Here is a 20,624-nt window from a genome sequence, read left to right as displayed (position 1 = left end):
CGATACCTGAGTCGGAGGCCATGTCGACCTATATAAGAGAGAGTTTAGAGAAGAGGTTCATTCGTAAGTCTGTCTCTCCCGCGGGAGCTGGGTTTTTCTTTGTTCGGAAGAAAGAGGGTGATTTGCGTCCCTGCATAGATTACAGGGGTCTCAACGCAATCACAATAAAGAACAGTGCTGGTGCGGTCTTGTATCAAAAGAACGGTGCAGGTAGAAAAAGGCCGTGTTTCTTCTTTGCTAAAACCTTTTCACCGGCAGAGAGAAACTATACCATTGGGGATAGGGAACTGCTCGCCTTGAGATTAGCCTTGGAGGAGTGGCGTCACTTGCTGGAAGGAGCGAAACATCCTTTCCAGGTCTATACAGACCATAAGAATCTGACGTACTTACAAACCGCTCAGCGTCTGAATCCTCGCCAAGCCCGCTGGTCCTTGTTTTTCTCCCGCTTTCACTTCTCCATCAACTATCTGTCTGGGAGTAAGAATAACAAGGCAGACGCCCTGTCTCGCTCTATGCTTTCTACCCAGGAAGAGATTGACGAACCTCGTCTTATCCTTCCCTCCAGGGTTTTTCATACGCTCTCCCCTGTGACGTTAGACCAAATCCCACCGGGCAAGACCTTTGTTCCGCCTGATCGACAGAATGATATACTGTCATGGGTCCACACCTCAAAGGTGGGTGGGCATTTTGGTATTAGGCGGACACGAGAGTTACTGGAGAGGTGGTATTGGTGGCCACACTTAGCCAGCCACGTCAAGAGATATGTCGGTTCCTGCTACTCGTGTGCTCGCAACCGTCCATTACGGCAGAGACCGGCTGGGCTCTTGCATCCTTTACCAGTGCCAGATAGACCATGGGAGGTGGTAGGCATGGACTTTGTGGGTGATCTTCCATGTTCACAGGGACATAGATTTGTGTGGGTCATTACGGACCATTTCTCCCGGATGGTTCATCTCGTACCGTTATCGAGAATCCCATCTTCCAGGGTACTAGCCAAACTATTCCTCAAGCATGTCTTTAGGCTTCACGGGATGCCAGATCGTATCATTTGTGATAGAGGCCCGCAATTTACTTCCCGTTTCTGGCGAGATCTTTGTAGCCTTCTGCAAATTGAGTTGAATCTCTCTTCGGCATACCATCCGGAGACTAATGGTTTGGTTGAGCGTACCAATCAATCTATGATTATATACCTTTGACACTTTGTTGCTGAGAACCACGATAACTGGTCCTCCCTCCTACCCTGGGCAGAATTTGCCCTTAACAATTCGCTGGCTGAGGCCACTGGGCAGACACCGTTCGTACTCAATAATGGGCAACACCCTAGGGTACCAGTACCGTTTCCCGCTGCTGCACCTCCTCCTCTTGTGGCCGACTGGGCAACTAATGCCAGAGAGGTTTGGGATCGGACTCAAGAGTCGATCCAAGCAGCTAAGGACCGTATGAAGACGGTGTCCGATCGGTTTCGTCGCCCGGCTCCTGTCTTTTCTCCAGGGGACTTTGTGTTGCTCTCTGCAAAACACGTGAGACTTAGAGTGAGCTCTGTCAAATTTGCTCCTCGCTTCCTGGGTCCTTATGAGGTTCTTCGACAGGTAAATCCTGTAGTCTATCAATTGAAGTTACCTGTCCATCTTAGGATTCATGACAAATTCCATGTCTCACTGCTAAAGCCGGCTATTTTACCTCACGCTCGTGAAGTGCACTCTCCTGCCTCTGATTCCTCTCGCTCTAGCTATGAGGTACGAGCCATAGTTGGTTCTAAGATGGTTAGAGGGCGCAGGTTCTTCTTGATAGATTGGGAGGGCTATGGCCCGGAACATCGCTCTTGGGAGCCTGAGGAGGCTGTCCATGCTCCCGACTTAGTTGCCGATTACCTGCGTCGCCGGGAGGGGGGCCCTTGAGGGGGAGGTACTGTTACGGTTGCTGCGAGCACTGGAGACTATGTCCAGATTTCTTGCTACTGCACATGTGCGAGCGCTGGAGACTAAGTCCAGATTTCTTGCTACTGCACATGTGCGAGCGCTGGAGACTAAGTCCAGATTTCTTGCTACTGCACATGTGCGAGCGCTGGAGACTAAGTCCAGATTTCTTGCTACTGCACATGTGCGAGCGCCGGAGACTAAGTCCAATCTTGGAGCCATTGCACATGTGCGGGTGACATCATCGCTGACACGAGGTCACATGTCTCTGACACCTTCTATGCCGATTGGTCGCTGGTCATGTGCTTGTGACGTCTTGCTCGGTGATAGGCCAGCATGACATCACTCCTGTCGTTCTGGCAGCGGATTGGCTCTGGTGTCCTCCATCTTGGATGAGGCACAGAGTCTATATAAGACCCTGACACACGCCGCATGGTGCTCAGTCCTCTTGGTTCATGCATATGAGTAGACGCTCTGTGCGCGTTCCTCTAGGCATTCCTCTGTCTATGCTAGGTGAGCGCTACCGGCAGGGTAGCGTTCTTATACCTTACAGCTTCGGCTGCTGTACGTATCCTTTTCTCTTAGGGGAGCGGACATAGGCAGGTGCCTGAGGCACATGGTCTGGCTGGGCCTTGTGATTCTACTCGTAGGTGGACGTTGCCGCTAGGGTAACGTTCCTTATACTGCGTCTGGCAGTTGTTCGTATCCTCGCACACTAGGGGAGCGAACAGAGGTAGGAGCTTTGTGCGGCTTACGCTGCTGTTCGTCTCTTTTGCACCACTAGAAGAGCGGACCTAGGCAGGTGCCATATCTAGTGGTTCGTGTCCTCGCACACTAGTGGAGCGAACGCAGGTAGGAGCTTTGTGCGGCTTACGCTGCTGTTCGTCTCTTTTGCACCACTAGAAGAGCGGACCTAGGTAGGTGCCATTTCGCACACATTGCCTTTGTCTCTGTGATTATTAACAGAGATCATTCCACACACCCTCCAAGTAAGGGAGGAATTGCTTTACTTACTTATTATATCCTTCTGTGAGTTAACAGAGGTATTGCACTCTGCCATAGTCTGCAGCAAAGTCTTTGCACGGTGGACCCTGACTGTCTGATACTCCTTTCAGTTATTATCAGACAGCCCCCCGTAACACCATGCCTATATCTGTGCCTCCTCTTTTTCCTCATCCAGCTGTTTTGTTTTCACAGGGGTATTTGTCCTTGTCACTTTCCCATGTGTTTGTGTTGTCTTGGGAGTTGTTTGTCACTTGTGGACACCTTTTAGGGTATTTCCCAGGTGTTTTTTGGTGTTAGTTATTGCCCCCCATTGTTTTCAATGGGGTTCGAGAGTTCGACGAACGGTTCGAAGAACGGTTTGTCGAATGGGGCACCGTTCGGCGAACCGAACAGAACCGAACTCGAACTCTAGGGGGGTGGCTCATCTCTATTCTTGACGCAGCAGGTCCTGACCTGTGGGTCTGCGAGTCTCCTCCGCAGGTGAACGCAGGAGATCGTAGCTGCTTGTACCCACGATCAGGGCTTGGAGTGCTGGAGTCTCTCACTGTTTTTTCCCTACGGAGGACGGATGTGATTCCGCAGCAATCAACTGACATGCTGCGGTCCGGAAAGACGCACCGCAGGTCAGTGTTTGCTGCGGAAAAAAAAAGCACAGTGGGCACGGGATTTCAAGCAATCCCATCCACTGTGCTTGTACTGTACAATGCTGTGTTTTGGACGCAGCTGAAGCATGCTACATCCAAAACGCTACAAACACTGATCGTGGGCACGCACCCTAAGATGTTAGTTTTGGTCTGAAAATCCAGCAATCAGGACAGGTGTTTTGATCTAAGCTCAACCCTTCTTTGAAGGATATTAGAAATTGGCATTATATCGATTGTATAATGTGTAGTAGCTGGTCGATGAAGGGTTTGCCAAGCTGTTTACCCTATCATCAAGTAGATATAATTAAACCAGTTGAAGACCCGGCTATTTACATCATTCCAAACCAGCCTGTCAGGCTACCACCAGGGGGAGCTGGAGCTCTGCAGGAAAAGACACTTCACAGAGCTGAATCAGCATGGAGGTGAACACACAGTGTGTGCTGGAGCACTGCCCTGCAGAGTCAACCAGAATACAGAGGCCACGGGGCGTGCAGGTCATGATCAGGCAGGCCAGGTCATACACAGTACGGTGTTGTGAATGTCAGTTATGCTTTTGCTGCTGTGAGACTCGCTCTTGTGGCTAGGAATGGTTTGGACAGAGACCAGGTGTGCTGGAGCAATGGGCGTTTCCATTGCTAACTCTCTGCCTATTTAAACCTTGGTCTGCTAGCAGTCTGAGCCGGTTGTCATTTGTTCTTTGTTTACCAACCTGCATCATCCAGACCACATCTACCTCAGATAAATGCTTGGTTCTTTCTTATGTTGTTAGGTTCTTTTTGCTCTTATCTGGGTTTGTCATTTACTGTGGTTATTGTCAGTTTATTTGCATGCAGGAATCTTCCCTCTTAGTTGCTTAGCTGGGAAGCTCCTTGCAGCTATGTTTGGAGTATTGCTCCTATAAGTCCATGTGTTTGTTGCTTCTTGAATGTGTAATGGTTCCTGCTTTCTGTTCATTGGTATGACAAGAGCACCTGATATAGGATGGAGTTCAGATCTAGCGATCGAGGGCTTTTTGTACTATCGGGTATTTGGATTTTTGTAGGGTTTTTCTCTGGCCGTCATCAGCACCTTTCCTATTTAATCAATGGGGCTTCACCTTTGCTAATCCTATCATGTATCTGTGTATTGTGTTTTCCTATATCACCGCAGTCTTTTAATGTGGGGGGCTTGCTATACCTTTGCAGTCTATTTCTGAGGCAGATAGTTATTCAGCTTTCCTTCCTTTAGGATAGCTAGTTCTCTAGCTGGGTTCGCAGTGCACAGGATGTTAGTTCACCCCTCAGCTACTTCTAGTGTTCATGGTTAGTAAGGGGATGGCGGCCAGATTAGTTGCCAATGCTCTTGTCACCTTTTTGCCAATGATTTATGGTGATCTTCCATGGTTCCGGATCATAACAGTATGGTAAGAAAGACGACTGGAGGAACGAGGAAAAGCGGGGTTGAGGTCAGGCCTAGGTCAGTACCAGAGGAAGCAACCGAGTAAGGAGGTAGAAGGGGGAACGACTGGGGCTATTGTGGGAAGGAAGGAGGTGTGACGGAACACAGACAGAGCACAGGGGAAGGACGGATCAGGAAACACTTACAGGGACCAGCAATCCTAAGCTTATAGCCGGCGCTCGTTCACCAGAGATGACAGAATTTAAAGCATCCAAGCTCCAGAAGTGAGGCCCGAGATAAGGCTCCGCCCCCTAGCTATGTGGATGGGGAGGTGGAACCATGACACAGGCATATTTTTTTGAATATGCATTTTAAAGAACTATAACATTTTTCTCAGTCAAAAAGTCATTTTTCTTTTTTTTTCATGATACATTAAGTTTGATTTTTATGTCATTGTTATTTTCTCTCTTTTTTTAGTTTTGCTGATATTGGGCAATATTGGTAGAAACGAAGAAATAAGTCTCCATTTTTCCAATTTTTTTAATGGCCAAAAAGAGCCACTAAAATAAATTAAAAATTCCAATTTCTGCAACATATACAGTGCTTTGGAAAGTAATCATCCCATTGGCATTTTACTTATTTTGTAACATTAGGGCCTAAATTTAAATATTTTTGTAATCTGATTTGTGTGTGATCAATTAGCACTAAGTAATCTAAGATGGGGAAATGAAGTGAGAACCATATATGCAAAAATTAAATTTATGGGAAAAAAATAAATACAAATTGTCATGTGCATATGTATTCACCAATTTTGCCATGAAGCCCCTAAAAATTTCTGGTGGCAAGCAATTATCTTCATGAGTCATATGCTTAGTGACAGGAAGTCCACCTATGTGCGATCTAAGGGTCAGTATATGCACACCTTTTCTGAAAGGCTACAGAGGCTTCAACACCATTAAAGTGAACCTGTTAGGAGCCGTTCTGGGTGCATAATGCTAATCCCTGCCTAACCGTCCCTGTATCTAGTAGCATAGATGAAGAGTTGTTAATAAAAAGTATTTCTAAAGATCTTTTATGATATGCAAATGACCGCAGGGACTAGTCGCAAGGGTTTTAGTTCCTGCACGCATTCCACCCTCTTAGCCTGGTAGCACACCCACAGGGATGTACTAACATGTACGCATGTACCTGTGTCCGCTGTGACCGTTGATCAGAATGCCGTTGACATGATTCCATTTTTTGCATATATCAATAGCAATGATGTTGCTTTACAGTTCACCTATTCTGACCCTGAACAAGAAATTAATTTTCTTGATATAATTTTGTTTGGAGATATCCATAAACAAAGAGTACATTACCGAAATTATCGTAAACCCATCAGCGGTAATACTATCTTGAGAGCTGACAGTCACCATCCGAGACAAATGTGACGCCCTTGCTTATCAGCTCCTCAGAGGGTATTGTGCAATATGCCCTTCTGCATGATATCCAATCCTCTTTGGTTACGGATCCCTAGCCTGTGGTGTTGCGAAGAACAAGCTAATCAAAATCCTAGAAACACTCTGCACCACACCCACCAGACACACCAGTGGACAGCCTGAAGGCAATAGGGCTGGCCACTTGGGGGGTTGGTAAGGGGAGGTCACAAGTGTTAGGAGACAGTCGGTTGTTGAGTGGTGACTCTTGTGACGAGAGGTCAGGGAGCTGGTCTCCTCAGTTACTAGGTGGCAGACGTTGGTCTGGGCCTGGTAGGAGCTGCAACCCCAGTCGCTGTGGACTGTGTCAAGGGGCACGTAACTGCTAAGTAGGGCAGCCGGCAGCCTTGAGCTTTCTCCGGCAGGGGGGAGGGCATGATGGGGTACATGGACCCTAGGCTGGGAAGTAGCTTCACGCGTCCTGGTAATTTACCCAACGAGGACGAGGCCTTCAAGACTCGCCCTCCACCCGCTCCAAAATCAGGGTACTAGCGCAATGAGAGGGATAGGACTTTCCCACTTTACATTCCAGAAAATCCCAAGCGTGAACCCTGAGAGCAAGCTCACTCTGTTAACCATACGGGTGAGCGGGACCCGTTCAGTTTCAAGCTGGAAGGGACCAACTGTAGAACAAGGTGCCAAGGTCAAGGTCACAGGCTAACAGGCAACACCACTGGGCACGGGATCCCGGTGTGCTCCCTCCTGGATACAGAGGTGCTAAGAATTCTGGTTTACAAGTTGTCGGTGTCAGCATTATTGGACTGAGTGAGTACGCAGTGACCCTTTCCTCCACAATGGAACTCCCTTCTTACCATCGCCAAGCCCCAGGGCCATTCCACCTACCCACGGAGGGGTTAAACATCCAGCTGCGATTCCACCGCCACCGGGTGCCCTTAATAGCAGCTGTGGTATCCCACCTTACCACATACCGTGGGTGGCATCACGAACTACAATCACAAACTCCCCTGTAAATACCCCCCTTTTATTTGTGGTGTCCGCACGACCCCCCTCTCGGGTCCGGAGACCCCTCGAGCCACTGCGGATCCGTATTTGAGCAGCTGTCCGGCTGCTGGCGCTGGGGCGGTACACAAACAATTAATTCTATACTCTAAAGAGAGTTTATCCACATTGGAAGAAATTGTTCTAATGAAAAAAAAATTCTGGCAGATAGTGAATTGACAACTTCTCGTTTGCTAGACAGAGGCTATAATAAACAAGATATATCAAAAGTATTTCAGAATGCGGCCGAGAATGGAGTTAATCGCAATGTTTTGGGTATGGAATCAGTCAATATAAATAAAAATAGTAAAAAGAAAAAATGTAAAACCCCAAGGTCAAGGGGTTTTCACCCGACACGTCACCGGGTCGGGGGTGCAGGTCCTCCACTTCATCACGGGCTGGTTTTGCCTAGTATTGTGACTCCGAGACATACAGGAGTGAAGGAAGGCGGTGGATGGGAGGAAGGATGGAGGATGGGGGTTGTAGTGATGGTTAGGAAAGTCTTTTTAGATCGTGACGACAACTGTAGTCCGTGGCCGGGAATGGGCCACCACTGTGGGTGCTGCTCTCCGGGGCTGATGGTGAAGGTCGTAGCTGGGATGGTGTCACTCCCGACAGGTGGAGCGGGGTTACTCTTGGGAAGATGATGGAAGACGGACGGAGGTGGTGATAGTCCTCATTGGCACAACAGCGCTGGGCAACGGTGACGGCAAATGAGAGGCAGAGGCAAGGTCTGTGGTTCCAGGTCTTTTACTCACAGGTAGTTCAGGTGCAGCCCTATAGTACCGATCTCTGCCACGATGGGCTCCAGCCATTTCCGGATAGTCGGCGGTCACTGCCGGTGCCCGTGAAATTCTTCCTAGTGAAGTGTCCCTTTTGTTGCTATCTGGAACCCGAGCCGAGCCTCCAGCTCCAAGCCACGGGCTCAAGTAGAGAGAGGAATGCTCAAATCCTGTTGTCTGTGTGAGATGTTATCCCAAGCTGTGCCCGGGAAAGTCTGCTCTAGTGAGACGGTTGCGCCTACTCCTTACCCCAAGTGGTTCCCACCCCCAGTGGTTGTCCTAGCGACTGGGGAAGTCCCATACTTTAGGATGGCTAACTACCCTGTCTGCCCTAGTCCACCCTCCTGTGGGAAGCACCTTATTGTTTTGTGTGTGTGGTTTTATGAAGGCACCGCAGTTAACCATCTTCTAACCTGGGATGGATATTATCTCTTAAGAATGGTGCAATACCCTATGCCGCCTGAAGCCCAGGGGCGCCACATTCCCCGGTGGCAAATGGCAGCACTCTGGTGCTGCAACGTTTTACAGGAATCACCGCATTTTGTTATGCATTTAACCAAAAAACATTTCTTCCCTTTTTGGGACACACAGCAAATAAAGCATTTCAAACATTTCAACTCTTTCAAACAGGTCAACACTCAACAGGTCATATAAATTTTTCAAAGAAAACAATTAGCAGAGAGAAAAAAAAACATTCTGCATGTCAAAAGCATCAACAATTATTCTTGCTTGGTTGCTGGTGTTTCCAGAGGGCTGATCCCAGTTCACTGGCGCCGGTTACTTATAAGACATCCTCGATTAAAATGTCCAGCCCTCTTACAGTGACGACAGATAGGTATCAAACATCCACCATACCAGGGGTAGACTCTCTCTCTCATGAACTGCTCCAGGATAATCTTCCATAGATGTCTTTTGCAGTGGTTGGATCGCGACTACCTCCAGCTTATTTTTATCACGGCGCTCTGGGTGATAGAACTGCCAAGACCAAATCCCTCCAGGGTTCGGGCAAACTGAAGGCGCCATCTTTGCTGCCGCAGCTAAGTGGGATATCACAGACAAGTCACAGGGCCCGTCCGCATCTTCACCCCGCGGGTGCAGGGAAGGCAAATTTTTATCTTTTCCTTTCTGGGGGCATCCAGTTTCACAGACGGCAGGGTTGCAGGGGCTGGAACAACCTTATCTTCTGCATCAATTGCTAGATACTCCTCCTCAGTGGACATATTACTTGTGGTATTTGTTCTCTGACTGGGTCTGCAGCGGAACTCCTGGTTGCACCCTTTTCGGTGGGATTCGACCATGACGGCATGCCTTCTCTCTTCCCGCTCTTTGCAGTTAATGGCGTCTACAGATTTTGTTAATATGCCACACACAGTCCATAAACAGAAAGTTCAATAGGTGCAAATTACTCGGTTGTCGCGGGCACGAATATCCTGTTCGTGATACCAAATGTAACACTCCGGTGCAGATCTTCTGCATCATCACGGGCTGGCCTAGCCCAGTTTTGTGACCCCGAGACGTACAGGAGGAAAGGAAGGCGGTGGACGGGAGGAAGGATGGAGGATGGGGGTGGTAGTGATGGTTAGAAAAGTCTTTTTAGATAGTGATGCCACCTGTGATCCACGGCCAGGGATGGGCCGCTGCTGCGGGTGCTGCTCTCCGGTGCTGATGGTGAAGGTCGCAGCCTGGATAGTGTCACTCCCCACAGTTGTAGCAGGGTTATCCCAGGGAGGATGATAGAGGATGGACGGGGGTGGTGATAGTCCTCGTTTGCGCTGCAGCGCTGGGCAATGGCGCCGTAAAATGAGAGGCAGAGGCAAGGGCTGCGGTTCCGGGTCTTTTACTCACAGGTAGTTTAGGCGCTGCCCCAGAGTACCGATCTCTGCCACGATGGGCTCCAGCCAATCCCAGATAGTCGGCGGTCACTGCCGGTGCCCGTGAAAGTCTTTCTAGTGAAGTTTCTCTCGGTTGGTATCCGCAACCTGGGCTGATGCTCCAGCTCAAAGCCACGGGCCCAAGTAGAGAGAGGAATGCTTAACTCCTGTTGTCTGTGCGACATGTTATCCCAAGCTGTGCACGGGAAAGTCTGCTCTAGTGAGATGGTTGAGCCTACTTCTTACCCCAAGTGGTGCCCGTCCCCAGTGGTTGTCCTAGCGACTGGGGAAGTCCCATGCTTCGCGATAGCTAACTACCTTGTCTGCCCTAGTCCACCCCCCTGTGGGAAGCACTTTATTGTTTTGTGTGTGTGGTTTTGTGAAGGCACCGGCAGTTAACCCTCTTCTAACCCAGCATGAATATTACCCCTTAAAAATGGTGCCATACCCTGTGGCGCCTGAAGCCCAGGAGCGCCGCAAAAACATGACACAATTTATTTTAGTACACCATTTAGCTGACAATTTGCCACAGTAAAAAGAAAAATAGACACATTCCTAATCTTTATCAGGATCCTTTATTAAATCAAATTTAGCAAAATAAGATAACATGTGTAGCAAAAACGGTTAGAGCTATAAATAGTATGTTATCTCCCAGTTATACAGTGCCCCCCTCCAACAAAACATGGTTGTCTAAAACATGCTTTTACAAATATCATACTATGTACTCTGGGGTTACGAAACATTTTCTTGAACAACATAATGGTAATTTTGACAATTTAGTCATCTTTGGTCTAGAAAGAGTTAATTGTCCAGTTTGAGGGGGGGACTGGCGAAAAAAGCTTCTATTTAGAGACGCCTTTTGGATCATACATTTGAACACTAAATACCCCAGAGGGATGAAGTTCAGGAATGATTATTTATTTATTGATTATATTCATTCATTGATTATATTTATATATTTTGTATATTTTGTATTAAGTATGGATACTTCTTAAGCACCTGTAATTATCTATTCCCTTTTTTCCTGGCTGTGTATTGACTTTGTCAAATGGGAAGTGTAGAACCTGTTTCCAATATTTTCCGATTAGTTCGCAATTATCAGTATCTCCATGATTGGATGTATGTATTTTAAATGTTTTTCCATGTAACAGTTCGGCACTCAGTGAACAAGGGCCCAGTGCCTGAAACGCGTTTGAGTGACACAGACCTATTATGGACTTTTAAAAATTTTCTGAATAAATTATTTTTTATATATCTGGAGTCATCTGTTTTTCCAATTCTACATTGGACCGACAGCCCGGACCGTGGATTTATCTCCAATCAGTATATCAAGCGGCTTTTATGAACCAACTAATCTCTATGAGGCAGAAAACTTTTCCTATTTTCCTCAATTTGAATCCTCTGATCACTTAACATTAGTGATGAGCGAGCAGTACCATGCTCGGGTGCTCAGAACTTGTATTGTGCAGCCGGATATTCGTACGGGTTGGACTCGTGTACTGAGTATAATGGAAGTCAATCGGATAATCAAGCATTTTTCTGGAAGATCTTCTGAAAAAGTGCCCAGGTTCCTCACCAACTTCCATTATACTTGAGTCATCCCATTTGAGTGTCCGACTTTTCACCAGAGCATGGTAGTGCTCGCTCATCACTACTAAACATCTAAAATATCTTTGACTATTAAAAGTAATAGGAATCATGTAAGGTGGAAATTCTGTAGATTATGTACATTCTGCGAGCCTCAAGTATAATGAATAGAGTTGACATCCCTCTTAGACCTTGCAAATCCAACAGTAACAATCACATTATTAAAATTCTAAGGTAAAGTAAGAGGGTGTACAAATTGGATTTTTTTTAATTCAGATTTGACACACTCATCAAAAAACCATGAAACTTTCTAGACTTGCTGAAAGGATTAAAGACCTTCTCCATGACAGTGACCTTAATTAATACACATATATAACAAGCATAACCCTGCTCCAGGATCTTCTCTTGACCATTACAGATGTCTTTATTTCTGCTTTATAATTGGATAGATACATATATATAAGGCACTCCTGACATGGAGGTTAGTATGCATCTCGACAAGAGACATCTCCTTCCAATATTGTAGTGTTTTCGTAATATGGATGGGAAAATGTTCCTGCTTCTACTACTGTTTGTAGCGGGATCGGTAACAAGTCTACCTCTATCTCCACTACAAGTAAGATACATTTTTATGTCCTCATTAGAATAGTATTTTCTGTAATGTTCTGTAAATCTCCTCCGTTCCTTAATCTTTGTTTGAGTTTGACTTAATGGTAACGGACAGTGTCGGACTGACTACCAAAGGAACCTTCAGTAAATCTAGGCCTGGCTGTGGTTACTTGCATTGAACTATGGAGCTCTCCCCTGAGCTCCGGAGTGCAGCCTGGACTGAACTCTGGGTTTGCAGGACTGAACTGCGAGCGCCGATTGATTTCTCGGCGATTGTGGTTCAGTTCATGTCACAGCTGTGGACAGGCCGGGCTGCACTCCAGAGCTCAGGTGAGAGCTTCGGAGTTCAACCCAGGTAACCAACCGTAGCCAGAACTGGTATTACTGGTGGTTCCTCCGATAGCCAGTCCGACACTGGTAACAGAGATTAGATGATAGGACGGCCATCTATTATTCAACTATGACTGTCAACCTTTTAGACAGGATCCTAATAAAAATGCTTCATGATTTTCAGAGATCAGTGTTTAAATCCTTTTTGTATGAGTTTTAGAGTCTCCTCAAATGTTCCTTCTCATCTGGAATTTTTATCTAAGCAAATTCTCAACAATGGGAAAAATTCCATGAAAAATGATTTTTTTTAGTATTTAATTAGCAAATAAATATGTTTGAGATGGTGATGTTAGTATATAAAATTGAACCTTTCTACACAGCAAATATTTATTGTAGTGAAACTAATGATTGCACATTTTTCATCCACAGTTTTCCATGTCTGACATACAGGAAGATGGTAATCACTCTCTGGGTCATTTGGGCTATTCTTCAGTATAACAATATTTATTCTTATGATTTTTCTTTATTATATAGTTTTATATTCAATGTATAAAATTAAGAAAAAATCAGAATAATCACTAAACTATTATCAAGTAAAATATATCTTTGTACCGTGTTAGCCAGTAGAGATAAAAAAAAATTTTGTATCAACCACTGAGGACTTTCTGTTCTTTTAAACAAAAAATTTTTTTTTAAACTATTATCAAACTTTTAACCAATCAGTAATATAAGAAAAATGTGAAGTTTTTTTTAATATATATTTATTTAAAAAATTAGTTTTCTCCACTTATGAGACATTTGTCCTGAGCTCATCAGTGACTCTAGAAATCAATTGAAATACAACTTTCTAACTATAGATTGCCAGGTCATTAACCCCTTCACCCCCGGGTGATTTTCCATTTTTCCATTTTTTTTTTGTTTTTTGCTCCCCTTGTTCCGAAAGCCGCAACTTTTTTTTTCTGTCAATCTTGCCAGATAAGGACACATTTTTTGTGAGACGAGTTCTACTTTTAAATGAAACCATAAAAGTTTTACCATATAGTGTACTGCAAAACGGCAACAAAATTCCAAGTGCAAAAAAATTGCAAAAAAAAAAAGTGTGATTGCATGCTTGGTTTTGGAGTATTTTATTCACAGTGTTCACTACATGGTAAAAGTGATGTCAGTGTGATGCCTCAGGTCAGTACAAGTTCATAGATCCCAAACATGTATAGATTTACTTTTATCTGTGGAGGTTAAAAGAAAATCAGAAGTTTGTCCAAAATAAAGGCACACTTTTTGCGCTATTATCCGTGATCCGCAGCGTTCTCATTTTTTAGGATCTATGGCTCAGTGAAAACTTATTTTTTGCGTCTCGAGCTGACGTTTTTAACAGTACCATTTTTGCGCAGAAGCGCCGTTTTGATCGCCTTTTATTGCATTTTGCGCAAAATTTGCAGAGGCCAAAAAAATGTAATTTTGGTGTTTGGAATTTTTTGCCATTTACTGATCCGATTAATTGATTTTATATTTTGATAGATCTGAACGCGATGATACCAAATATGTGTATATTTTTTATTTTTTTAACCCATTCATTTTCAATGGGCCGAAGGGGGGTGATTTTAACGTTTAGGTTTTTTTTATTTTTTTAAAACTTAATTATTTTTTATTTTACTAGGTCCCCTAGGGGACTATAAGGATCAGAAGTCTGATCTCTTGTTCCATTCTGTAGATCAGAGCAGCATTGCTCTGATCTTCAGAAAACCTGCTTTCCTCTCACTCACGGCAGTCTGCCGGCAGTGAGAGAAAGTGACTCATCATAGCTGCAGGAATCATCACAAGACCCTGTGTTACCATGGCAACCATTGGAAGTCACGTGATCATGTCACATGACGTCCACCGGCACCAGGTAAGTTAATGCTTACCGCAGCATGCTGTTACTACTCGCTGTCAGATAGGCACAGGTGGAACACGCATCCACTTGTGCCTTGCAGGCACACATGTCTGCTGTTAAAATCAGCTGACATATGTGCGGATCACCGCGGGCTGCCCACTGCAGCCAGCGGGGTGTACAGTGACACGATCCATGATGTACCCAGTACCTGTTGTGTCGTGAAGAGGTTATGGAAGAATGAGGAGTTGGAAGTCGAGTGTGAGAAAGAGGGGGAGAAAACCACAGCTACTAGTTTCATCCCAGTGCTGAATTCACAGCTACACTGCTCAGTTTTGTTGCATAATATCTATCTTCTGTATTTGGAGGTAGAAATCACTTATATTTCCGCGTACAGTGTATACAAGGCATTGGAAGAGCTCGGCTGAACCCATTAGCTTAGAAAAAAACAACTGTACAACTTAGTAATAGAGCTCCAATAATAGAAAACTGGTGAAAAATGTCTGAAGAAACCTCTGATTGATTTGGGTTCTTTTTATATTAAATTCTCCTAATGCCCATTATGAGAGCATCTACAGTTGTTAATCACTTGAGAACCATATTTTTGTGTTTGTTTTAACTATTGGTTAATTTGTCAATTGATTTACCAGAAACTGGATTAAATCAAACAAAGAAATTGGTGAAGACTTTATCAGGTAAGATTAATGTGATGTATAATGCCAAAACATATTATGGAAAATAGTAAAAACATTTTTGTTTTATTGGTTGCGAGATTGTTTATTCTTGTGATAAATCATAGATAAATTGTAAAGATACGAACATTTTTCTCTTCCACTCACAGAAGTTAACCAATTTAGCTGTGCGTTGATATCATATCAGATACTGTGACTTATGTTACTGTCAAATCGATTATTTTTGAGGTTTTCTGTATCTTTATAAAATTGCTATTAACGTTTACTCAAAGACTATCTACTAATCTCCTTCACTGCTTTTCTGTACAATTTGTTGACTATTTTATGGCCTTTTATTCCCATCTCTATTGCTGAGCTGAAAACTGTAACATCCTTTCATTATTCATATTCCCCTAAAAATGGCTGCTTCGTTCCCTGCCTCTGCTTTCATATGGGCTATGAAAGTCCCTTCCAGTTTCCTGTCCGGTACCATGCAATGTGTCAGCTGAATTTACACAGATTTTCAGCACTAGAATACATATTTCTTTTATTTCTGCTATTTTTCAACTAACCATTAAAGGATAAGTAAAAAATAAAATGAACTGCAATGATAAATATTAGAGACAAGATAATCTATTTTGTGTTTTAAGAATTTGTTGAAGCTTATGAACTCAAACAATTTGTGATTGAATTTTTTTTAATCATTGTAAATACCTGTTCCCCATTTCATACATTGCAAGTGCCAAATAATGATCATGTAACCTCAAATGCAGCCAAGCAGTCCATTATATTAGGACTTGCAGGTGTCTCATCAGGAAGAAAAATCATAGTTTATTTTAAAGCAGAGTTAGTTAATACAAAGGGCACTTATGGGGGGTGCATAAGTAGGGTCCAAAACCATCTCAAGTAGACGTAGAAACTTGACACTCAAAATAAATGTGAAAAGTGTTTTTTAGTGTGAAGAACTTGTAGGACCCGCACAAGCACAGATGTTTCGGTCAAAAGACCTTTATCAGTGTGCGTGCATAGGTTCCTCAGAAAGTATAGTAGCGTGGCGAGTGGCATAGGTGGCTATGACGTAGTGTCCACTGGTATCTCAGCACCACATAGACAGCGATGGACACCGCGTCATATCCAGCTACACCGCTCACCACGCTACTCTACTTTCTGAGGACCCTCTGCACGCACACTGATGAAGGTCTTTTGACCGAAACGTCTGGGCTTATACTAGTCCTACAAGTTCTTCACAAAAAAAAACACAATTCACATTGATCTTGAGTGCCAAGTTTCTACATCTAGTATGTCAAAGCAAAAGCAGGAAATTCAGCAGCCATTTTGTGATAATCTTGGATAGTAAGAGGACGGCACAGCTCAAAAGTTTGCCATAGAAGTAGGGAAAGAAAAAATAACTGTGCAGACCAATTGTGACAGTTTGTGAGCACTTCAGTGATGAATAGCTTCTGAGAAAGAAAAAATAATATAGAAAGGAAATTCACTTTGTAAGTGAAGTCAAACAGCAGCATATAGCTGGTAGCTGCTGCTTGCTGATCAGTCGTTATAAAGCCCGCTTTACACGCTACAATATATCTTATGATGTGTCGGCGGGGTCACGTCGAAAGTGATGCACATCCCGCATCGTAAGGTACATTGCAGTGTGTGACAGGTACGTGCGATTGAACGTTAAAACATTTATCGCATGCACATCGTTCAATTCCTAAAAATTGAATGTCAGATTGTTCATCGTACCTGGGGTAGCACACATCGCTGTGTGTGACACCCCGGGAATGATGAACAGATCTTACTTGCGTCCTGTGGCTCACGGCCAGCAATGCGGAAGGAAGGAGGTGGGCGGGATGTTTACGTCATGCTCATCTCCGCCCCTCCACTTCTATTGGCCGGCTGCCGTGTGACGTCGATGTGACGCCGAACATCCCTCCCACTCCAGGAAGTGGACGTTCGCCGCCCACATCGAGGTCGGAAAGACGTGTAAGTACGTGTGACAGGGGTTAATCGAATTGAACGTGCCGCACATACGATGGGGGCGGTTACGATCACATACGATATCGTATGCGAAATCGTAACATGTAAAGCAGGCTTTAGACTGCTGCAGTTCAATCACACAATTTCAATTTAACTTATATTTATGCAGAAGCAAGCCACCAATATTACTGAAAGCAAAAAAATATATATTTCAGTCTTTTTGACATAACTGAAGTTGTGTTTGCATTAAAGAGCCTGAAAAGGTTTGGATGATGTCTCAGGAGACCTCATGGTGTCATACATGGTTTTCAGTGTGACAAGAGAAAATAGAGATGCGCTGTGTAATAACCAATGGAAGCGGTGGGGATTAATTGTTGCCCAGAGGCTGCTCACCTGATGGGGTTGTGCACCCTTGCACAACCGAGGTAAAAGGTGAGGATAGATCTGGGGGGGGACCGCTGGAGAAGGGATCCTCTGCGAAGCCTGGGGCCATAGTGGAGCGATTCTTCCTGAAAGGTCAAGTGCTATCGCACGACCGGAAGTGCGTCACCGCAGGTCCTGTGTCAGCCAGGGGATCCTGGTAACCCAGCAACCATAGGTCCTGATGTCTAATGGAAAGGCCTCCACTCCCAGAGCTTGCTCCTGTCACGGATCACTCCAAGAGATAGTGAAATTGGATAGCAAGGTGGCGGTCAGATAGGAGCGCTAGGAAGCAGGAGGACTAGGTGAGTAGATTTTAAAAAAGAAAACCTCTTATTTGGAACCCTCTAACGGCCACTACGCGTTTCAACAGCTTATTGCTGTCTTCATCAGGTAATTCACCTGCTTCCTAGCGCTCCTATCTGACTGCCACCTTGCTATCTAATACATGACTTTTCGGGGCATTTGGGGGCAATGAAATGTTTTTTTATTCACAGAGAATTAATTTGCAGAAAATTGACTTTTTTTGTGAATTTCGGCGAAGCAATCTAATTTTAAATTGAGAAGATTCACTTATCACTAGTAGATATTTTGAATAATAATATAGAAAAATGCATAAAATGTATTTTGTTATGTACATAATTATTAATTAAGCATTAAATATTTGTATACTAAATTACTTGTCCTTGAGAAAAAATCTATAATACATATTTACTTCATATTCTTTATACGCTTTAAGTTGCAGATATTAAGGAAGAAAAAGAACCTAAAGGCATCTTCAGCAAGATATTGAAGGCTAACAAAGGCTTAGGTAAAAATGTACAATAGTATCTAATAGCAAATATAAGTGACATAATATAGACTACAAACGTAATTTTCAGTATCGAATAATGATTTTAATGACAATTTAAATAGGATCAGTCGAAAAGTTAAAAATTGTAGTTTTCTTTCTTCTTATTTTATACTCCCTGATCCTATAAGTGTTTAATTTTCTTTTTTTTTTCTAAATCAGCCATGTGGTTCTAAAGATAGACTTTTTATTAAATGCAATTTCTTGAGTTTTAGCAAATGGGCATGGCTGAAAGTGTAGTAATCCAGAGCAGCCTAAAGACACGCCCCTGAGGAATCCCATGAGGAACACCACTTGGATAAAGACTATCAACGACCATAAAAGCAAGAAATAAATAAAAAACGCCATACATCTGGAACTGAATGGTATATTTATATATATATATATATATATATATATATATATATATATATATATGTATATATACAGTACAGACCAAAGGTTTGGACACACTTTCTCATTCAAAGAGTTTTCTTTATTTTCATGACTCTGAAAATTGTAGATTCCCATTGAAGGCATCAAAAATATGAATTAAATCATGTGGAATGAAATACTTAAAGTGTGAAACAACTGAAAATATGTCTTATATTCTAGGTTCTTCAAAGTAGCCACCTTTTCCTTTTTATTACTACTTTGCACACTCTTGGCATCCTCTTGATGAGCTTCAAGAGGTAGTCACCGGAAATGGTTTTCCAACAGTCTTGAAGGAGTTCCCAGAGATGCTTAGCACTTGTTGGCCCTTTTACCTTCACTCTGTGGTCCAGCTCACCCCAAACCATCTCGATTGGGTTCAGGTCTAGTGACTGTGGAGGCCAGGTCATCTGGCGTAGCACCCCATCACTCTCCTTCTTAGTCAAATAGCCCTTACACAGCCTGGAGGTGTGTTTGGGGTCATTGTCCTGTTGAGAAATAAATAATTTTCCAACTAAACGCAAACCGGATGGAATAGCATGCCGCTGCAAGATGCTGTGGTAGCCATGGTGGTTCAGTATGCCTTCAATTTTGAATAAATCCCCAAAAGTGTCACCAGCAAAGCTCCCCCACACCATCACACCTCCTCCTCCATGCTTCACGGTGGGAACCAGCCATGTAGAGTCCATCTGTTCACCTTTTCTACAAAGACACGGTGGTTGGATTCAAAGATCTCAAATTTGGACTCATCAGACCAAAGCACAGATTTCCACTGGTCTAATGTCCATTCCTTGTGTTCTTTAGCCCAAACAAGTCTTTTCTGCTTGTTGCCTGTCCTTAGCAGTGGTTTCCTAGCAGCTATTTTACCATGAAGACTGCTGCACAGTCCCCTCTTTACAGTTGTTCTAGAGATGAGAAGGTGTGTCCAAATGGGGTTTGTACTGTATGTATATATATATATATATATATATATATACATGTATATATATATATATATATATATATATATATATATATATTTATCCCACAATATTCAGGGGAGCACCAGGAATAAAATAAGCGCCAGGAATAAAATCAAAATCTGGCAATTTTTTACCTGGTGACAGGTCCTTTTTAAAGAAAACCCAGCAATAAATGAAATAATAAAATGTAGTGTTGACTTTTAATAGTATATATGGCATGGGCAGGCAATGTTCATATCATTATTACAAGAGACATATCATGGTTTCTCTTGAATTAACTCTTAAGATAACATGACTGAATGTAATTGAGAAGACACTGCAGAAACATTTTTATGGAGTCATGAGCGGTTCCGTCAAGGCTCTGTTCGCCAGCAGCAAATGAGTCTAGCTACTCAGGCTTGAGCTTGACCCGAACCCCAGATCAAGTCACTGATTGGAAGTTTGAGTCTCCGCCCACATACAGTCGGCTATAAGCGGAATCCTTCCGGGTGAGGGTGGGCGGGGCTTTTCAAATTTTTTTTGGGTGCACACTACATCCTAGCATGCTGTTGTTACCCCTAGCGTGCACCATTCAGACACTGCAAGGGCTGAACACCAAGCATACTTGAGCACAGTGTTGAGTTTTGTTCGCACATAAAGCATCTGAACCCCAAACCCGAACCTTGATTTTTAAATTTGGTGTTCGGTTTGAAAACTGAACCTCAGGTTCGCTCATCTCTAGTTATGAATCGTATTCATATTTTATGAAATTATAGCTTCTATATAAAGTTTCTATCACACTTGATAAAATACTTTGAAGGGTACTTTCAACCATTACTTCATCTCTCTATGGTATGCATTAGCATTGAAGATTTAATAACTACAT

General features: G+C 43.7%; 1 protein-coding gene across 1 annotated transcript in view; it reads left to right on the top strand.

Annotated features, from left to right (window-relative positions):
- Positions 1–6,168: 6,168 nt before the first annotated feature.
- Positions 6,169–20,624, top strand: part of LOC142257671 (embryonic protein UVS.2-like) — a 33,009-nt gene continuing 18,553 nt past the window's right edge. Inside the window, exons 1-3 of the mRNA XM_075329809.1 lie at positions 6,169–6,325; positions 15,116–15,160; positions 18,276–18,347. Of these exons, the coding sequence (XP_075185924.1) occupies positions 6,169–6,325; positions 15,116–15,160; positions 18,276–18,347 (274 nt within the window). The remainder of the gene's footprint in view (positions 6,326–15,115; positions 15,161–18,275; positions 18,348–20,624) is intronic.

The sequence above is a fragment of the Anomaloglossus baeobatrachus genome, chromosome 12 (genome assembly GCF_048569485.1).
Source record: "Anomaloglossus baeobatrachus isolate aAnoBae1 chromosome 12, aAnoBae1.hap1, whole genome shotgun sequence".
Classification (NCBI taxonomy): Eukaryota; Metazoa; Chordata; class Amphibia; order Anura; family Aromobatidae; genus Anomaloglossus; species Anomaloglossus baeobatrachus.
The sequence above is the reverse complement of the archived record's forward strand: the minus strand, read 5'-3'. Positions and strand labels throughout refer to the sequence as shown.